This window comes from Girardinichthys multiradiatus, chromosome X, assembly GCF_021462225.1.
Source record: "Girardinichthys multiradiatus isolate DD_20200921_A chromosome X, DD_fGirMul_XY1, whole genome shotgun sequence".
NCBI classification, from domain to species: Eukaryota; Metazoa; Chordata; class Actinopteri; order Cyprinodontiformes; family Goodeidae; genus Girardinichthys; species Girardinichthys multiradiatus.
Genome location: NC_061817.1, coordinates 5931693 through 5938139, shown reverse-complemented (window position 1 = coordinate 5938139; position 6447 = coordinate 5931693). Strand labels below are relative to the sequence as shown.

Genomic DNA, 6447 nt, shown 5'->3' with positions numbered 1-6447 from the left:
TTACCGCATAATTATGAGATAAATTACTTCTTATTCATAATTAAAATAAAGCTATAAAATGTCCCCTCTCGGCTTCTGTAGAGAACAAATTAAATGTATATATTTAGATTTATTCGATTGATTTAAATTCATAAACTGTTGACTTTTTAATGTTGCAAAGAAAGTAGCACATTTTCCCATTCCTATCCAAATAAGTGGTTCTCTTTGCTGTAATCCTCTACATTTTTATAAATTATAATCCTTACAATTAAATCTAAATTCGTACTTTGTAATTTTGATCAAACAAATACAGGGGTTGGACAATGAAACTGAAACACCTGGTTTTAGACCACAATAATTTATTAGTATGGTGTAGGGCCTCCTTTTGCGGCCAATACAGCATCAATTCGTCTTGGGAATGACATATACAAGTCCCGCACAGTGGTCAGAGGGATTTTAAGCCATTCTTCTTGCAGGATAGTGGCCAGGTCACGACGTGATACTGGTGGAGAAAAACGTTTCCTGACTCACTCCTCCAAAACACCCCAAAGTGGCTCAATAATATTTAGATCTGGTGACTGTGCAGGCCATGGGAGATGTTCAACTTCACTTTCATGTTCATCAAACCAATCTTTCACCAGTCTTGCTGTGTGTATTGGTGCATTGTCATCCTGATACACGGCACCGCCTTCAGGATACAATGTTTGAACCATTGGATGCACATGGTCCTCAAGAATGGTTCGGTAGTCCTTGGCAGTGACGCGCCCATCTAGCACAAGTATTGGGCCAAGGGAATGCCATGATATGACAGCCCAAACCATCACTGATCCACCCTCATGCTTCACTCTGTGCATGCAACAGTCTGGGTGGTAAGCTTCTTTGGGGCTTCTCCACACCGTAACTCTCCTGGATGTGGGGAAAACAGTAAAGGTGGACTCATCAGAGAGCAATACATGTTTCACATTGTCCACGACCCAAGATTTGTGGTCCTTGCACCATTGAAACCGACGTTTGGCATTGGCATGAGTGACCAAAGGTTTGGCTATAGCAGCCCGGCCGTGTAGATTGACCCTGTGGAGCTCCCGACGGACAGTTCTGGTGGAAACAGGAGAGTTGAGGTGCACATTTAATTCTGCCGTGATTTGGGCAGCCGTGGTTTTATGTTTTTTGGATACAATCCGGGTTAGCATCCGAACATACCTTTCAGACAGCTTCCTCTTGCGTCCACAGTTCATCCTGTTGGATGTGGTTCGTCCTTCTTAGTGGTATGCTGACATTACCCTGGATACCGTGGCTCTTGATACATCACAAAGACTTGCTGTCTTGGTCACAGATGCGCCAGCAAGACGTGCACCAATAATTTGTCCTCTTTTGAACTCTGGTGTCACCCATAATGTTGTGTGCATTTCAATATTTTGAGCAAAACTGTGCTCTTACCCTGCTAATTGAACCTTCACACTCTGCTCTTACTGGTGCAATGTGGAATCAATGAAGACTGGCTACCAGGCTGGTCCAATTTAGCCATGAAACCTCCCACACTAAAATGACAGGTGTTTCAGTTTTATTGTCCAACCCCTGTACATTTAATTTCAATACAATTTCATTCATTGCAATTCAGTTTGATTTGTAAATACTTTTCCAATCACATAGGCAGATTTAGATGCTATAGCATAGTCTAATTCAATCCCAGTTTTTATCCACAATACAATCAATTAGGTTCATTATACAATGCCAATTAGTAAAAAGTTATCTAAGGAAGCCCAGCTAATTGCATCCAGCAACTGACTGTGCAACATCCTGAGCAAGCATATGACAACAGTGGAAAGGAACCTCCAGCAGAAGCAGGGCCAGTATGCATCTGCAGCAGTCATCTGCTGCAACCGACTAGGGTTAGGGATGATAGGGAACACTCTTAAAAAAGTGTCTTTTTAAAAATCTCTTTAATGGATCTGTAATCTGTAAACGTTTGTCATTCTTGCTATTTACTTATCTGCAACAGTTATAGGTGTTTATAAACAAAAATAAAAACATCTTAAATATGGGGAAACTAACAATTTTAACACAAGATTTTAAAAAGCAAAATATTAGATGCTTTAATATAAATATCTTTCTGAATATCAAGTTACCTTATTACATTGACATATCATATATAGACAATTTATGATGGCCTGCACTTGTATAGCCCTTTATCAAGTCTGAGGACCCCAAAACACTTCACACTACAGTCAGTTATCCACCCATTCATACACACATTCACATACTGACAGCTGGGCAGATTGACAGACTCAGGGCTGCCATACAATCGGCGCCACCGGGCCCTCTGACCACCAGTCAGCAGGCAAGGCTGGTGAAGTGTCTTGCCCAAGGACACGACGGCTAAGATGGATGGAACTGGGGTTTGAACCGACAACAGGGTAACAGGTTGAACCCCTACCACCTGAACCACTGTCAGCCCTAACCAAAACATATTTCTTAAAAGTATATTCAAGTAAAAAATTTTGTTATATATATGTTACAGCTTGTTGAAGCTACAGTTCAAATTAAATGAAAAAAATCCACAAAAAACATAATCACTGACTTAAAAAATACCCATGCAGCTTGATGTAAAATGGCTATATTTACTTCAGAAACAAAGACAGTGGTTTAAATAATTTACCTAACCTGTGAATCAGACAAATATACCCATAGCTGATATCAAAATAGATTAAACACTGAGATTTTGCCTTAATGGGTCATTTATTAGCCACAGACAGATAAGAGCGACACTTTTTACTTACAGCTTAGGAAAAATAATTGCATGTAAATATGCCTCACAAATAAGGCTATTTCTGTCAGAAAACAATACATAAAAAACACAAACATACATTAAAACTAAAATGTACTTTTACACTCTGGATCTTATTTGTTCATGAATATGATACATATCCACATCATAAATGATCAGTATCTGGCATACAAGTTAAAAAGCAGAACAAGAACTTGTATAACACAAAGAGTTTGTTATCATGGTGCAGGAAAAAATAAACAAGAGCGAAGATACTATTTCATACCGACATCAGGTTCTTGTTTTAAACTCGTTAAAATATGAAATATGGTAATAAACAAATGAACAATATAAATCCAGGTCCACAGGACAATAAAAGTACTTAAGTTTGCCAGAAGGATCATATCATACAGTCATTCTAAAAAACGAGTACACCCTTTTTTTGGACATACTACAATTACTTACAATAATAAAAGTCAATTTAGCATTCTCTTTAATACACGTTACAATTCAGCAATTCAGATAAAAAAGTAACGCATGATATACGGGTATTGAATTGTGTTACTATTTAATCAACCAATACTAAGATGCAGAAACTGCGTGAACAGTTCCTGTCTGACTGACTGATTCCGTAAAAATCGAGTGGCTAAGTTCCAGCCATGTGCTGCTGATTAAATCCCCTTTTTTAATAGTGATCTCTGACTGCGAGGACCTCTGTGAAATTATGAACTGTTCGCTGGTTTGGAAAATTCAAGTGTCTGTCATCATGCCAAAGAGAACATGAGGTCGGAAAAGCTGTGGTTGCTGTCCATTATCAATCCATAACAAGGGTTATACAGAGAGATAAATCATTCACATGTAAAAAAGAAAATTCTGACAGCTAATTATTTAGAGAAGGTAGCCATGAAAACATCATGGGAAAAAGACATGACATAGTTTGGTTCTTCAACTGAGACAGCAATGATTAAAAAGTGTACAGGTAAATACAAAATATATATTTTTAATGTCAGGATAATATTTTTCTCATCAACATCTGTTTTATACCTTGAATAAGAGACGAATATTCTTTTAAACTGTTCAGAAATGATGGGATGTAGGTTTGTAATTTTCTAAAACAAATAGACTAACACCGATACACAGTTACATGGCAAAAAACCCACAAAACGTCTTAGGTGATGTCGTTTGGTGTCCTAAAATCACAATGAACAAAGCCAAAAAGCCAAAGTGTTTGGAAATAATCCCTAAAACCATATGTGGCAAAACAACAAACAAACACCCGAAACAAAATGTGAAAACTAGCTAGCATGGTGGTGGAGGCTTCATTACTAGAGTGTTTTTTACAACGACAGGAACTGGAAACAATTCCAAACAGTGCAACAACAGTCACCAAGTTACCTAAAGACACCCCGACTGACAGTTAAATCTAAGGCAAGTGTTTCTGAGCATAGCAGCAAATTTAGGTCAAAGCCAAAATACTTGCACAGTGATGCGATGCTATTTCTGCCCACAGTGGATGCACAAGCCATTTAATCACAAGTTTTACTCGGATCGGCCACTGAGTTTAGTTTCTTTTAAATAAACCATTACACAGTGAAATATTTAGTGTGTTGTTGTTCACCTGCAATTATGATTATGCTTAGATAACTTTGGCAACTTTGTAGTGATCAACTCACTTTATGTTTTAGTGACAGTTACCATTTCAGGATATAAAGAGGGTGTACTCACTTTTTTTAATTTAAAAGGAGGTCAAATTAAGTCTTAAAACTTTCCTACTTCAGAATGGTTAACCTTGAGTCTGTCTTTGCCATTCTGAATTGGAGCATCAATTTATCTTCAAAGTGGATCATTTTTCCTGAACCAGTTCATTTTCAGTGTCACTCACTGTTGCACCAAAGTTTTCATTTTTCTGACTGGTGTGCTGTCGTTGTGCTTGCATGCTGTACGCCCAGGCCCTGTCCACACCATGTCCCTCAATCCTGCAGGGGTTCCAGTCTGGGAAGGGGAAACGGCCAGCAACCACTAAGGCATCATCGGGAAGCTCGGCCTGCAACTTTTTCTTTAATAATGAAAGCTACAAACAAGAAAATATGGCATTACCGCTAAACCTACATGTACGTGAAAGTCTGTTTCAACAATGGGTTATGTGATTTCTAATGTCTTTATGTGGTTTCTAACACAGGAAAATGTGAAGGGTTAATCTTTCCAGCAATCCTGTTAAAATCTGTACCTAAATTGGCTAAATAGCTTTAGAAAATGCAGGTAAGAAGCTTCCTATTCATTAACAAAAAGTAGGCCATGGTTCACATATGATGCAACTTAAGTGTTTTAAAAGCATTTTTATAGGTCAACCTGCCTAAGGACTTTCAGTTTTAAGAAATTAGTTTCTGTAATGCCTGCAAGGGATGCACCACACCTTCTCCCAACTAAGAGCTATGTGTTCTGAACAATACATACCACACTGGGAGCCAGAAACACTGTGACATTCTTGCATTTTGACAAGTCAACCTGGGATTGAACACAAAGATTGTAAATAGACCAACAGGTTTAGCAGAAGCAATACAGCAAGAAACACACTCAACACTGAATTGGCTTTATTGTATTCAAAGCTTCTTAAGCTATATACTTACTTATGTGTCACAGATCATAGCAAAGACCTTCAGACTGGCGATGGGTTAAAAAGTTTGTACACATCTGCCCATGAATTCATTTAGTTTGATACTCACTAATATGCAAGTACCATCAACTTTTAGATTTTGTATGGGGGGTGGGGGAGCAAATTGCAAACTTTGTTTATACTTCCAGCTGGCTTCGGTAGAGTTATTAATATGAGTGAAAAGTGTCAAACCTTCCAGAGATCTTCTCGTCTGTATGACACCTTTCCGTGTTGACCTGCTCTCCAGGCATGAAAGCGTGCTAGCTGTACAAGCCAGGGGTTGAGCTCGTAGCCAACAGCAGGATTAAAGCCTTGCTGATAGGCTTCCAAAACCTGAACGGTTAAAGGAAACAACTGAAAACTAATAATCAGTGCGGTGAAATGATTTTTGTTCACATAGTTGTACTTACAATACGACCATCACCAGATCCCAAATCGACCAGACCTCCCGTTCGACCTCTCAACAAAGTCATCACATTTTTCACTTGACCTTTGCTGGCAGGGATGTAGGGGACCTGGAAGAATTTCATGCTCAGAGTCTATACAAACAAATGTCCTGCAGTTGTGAAGTTTAATGATGTACATCAAACCTGTAACTTCAATGGCACTTTTCGGAAGCCAGGCTGAAGGATTCCCACCCACATGGCATAGACAGCAAGCCCAGTGCCAGCAGCTATCTGTGCAACACCCCAACCTCCAATGTGCCTGGTCCTGAGGTCAGGAAACACCTCATCTGGCGTGTCGTCATCCATTTCTACAAGAAATTAGGAGAGACAGCAATTTAGCCACAGCCTGCCGCAGGGTGGCAGGGGATTCCTCGAGGATGCCAGAAAGTACCAGACTGGCCGTAAATGCTTGCCACGGCTGTTGCCGCTGTTTTTGTGGAAGCTGATGCTGATTATCGGCAAACGGGATGTCATTGTTGTTATAGCCTGTTACCTTTAAATAATGATGTCATTATTGATTATTATTTAATAAACAGCTTTAGACCCATAACATAAGGTGATTGTATTTACTTGACATGGAAAATAAATAGCACTATGTGTATGTG

General features: G+C 39.1%; 1 protein-coding gene across 1 annotated transcript; it reads right to left on the bottom strand.

The window, feature by feature from the left end:
- Positions 1–2702: 2702 nt before the first annotated feature.
- LOC124863028 (adenine nucleotide translocase lysine N-methyltransferase-like) lies at positions 2703–6245 on the bottom strand. The gene is made up of 5 exons (XM_047357268.1): positions 5987–6245; positions 5807–5911; positions 5589–5729; positions 5198–5248; positions 2703–4814 (listed from the first exon to the last, which is right to left on the bottom strand). Exons 1-5 carry the CDS (start codon positions 6146–6148, stop codon positions 4587–4589), a joined length of 687 nt encoding a protein of 228 aa, XP_047213224.1. The 5' UTR covers positions 6149–6245; the 3' UTR covers positions 2703–4586.
- Positions 6246–6447: the final 202 nt, after the last annotated feature.

What these genes read in the sequence shown, in the direction of transcription:
- LOC124863028 (XM_047357268.1), bottom strand. Translation starts at nt 6,148, where the DNA reads ATGGATGACGACACGCCAGATGAGGTGTTTCCTGACCTCAGGACCAGG. An exon ending in AAGTGCCATTGAAGTTACAG is followed by an intron (nt 5,912 to 5,986) that starts GTTTGATGTACA and finishes AAATTCTTCCAG; the next exon opens with GTCCCCTACATCCCTGCCAG. An exon ending in GATCTGGTGATGGTCGTATT is followed by an intron (nt 5,730 to 5,806) that starts GTAAGTACAACT and finishes TTAACCGTTCAG; the next exon opens with GTTTTGGAAGCCTATCAGCA.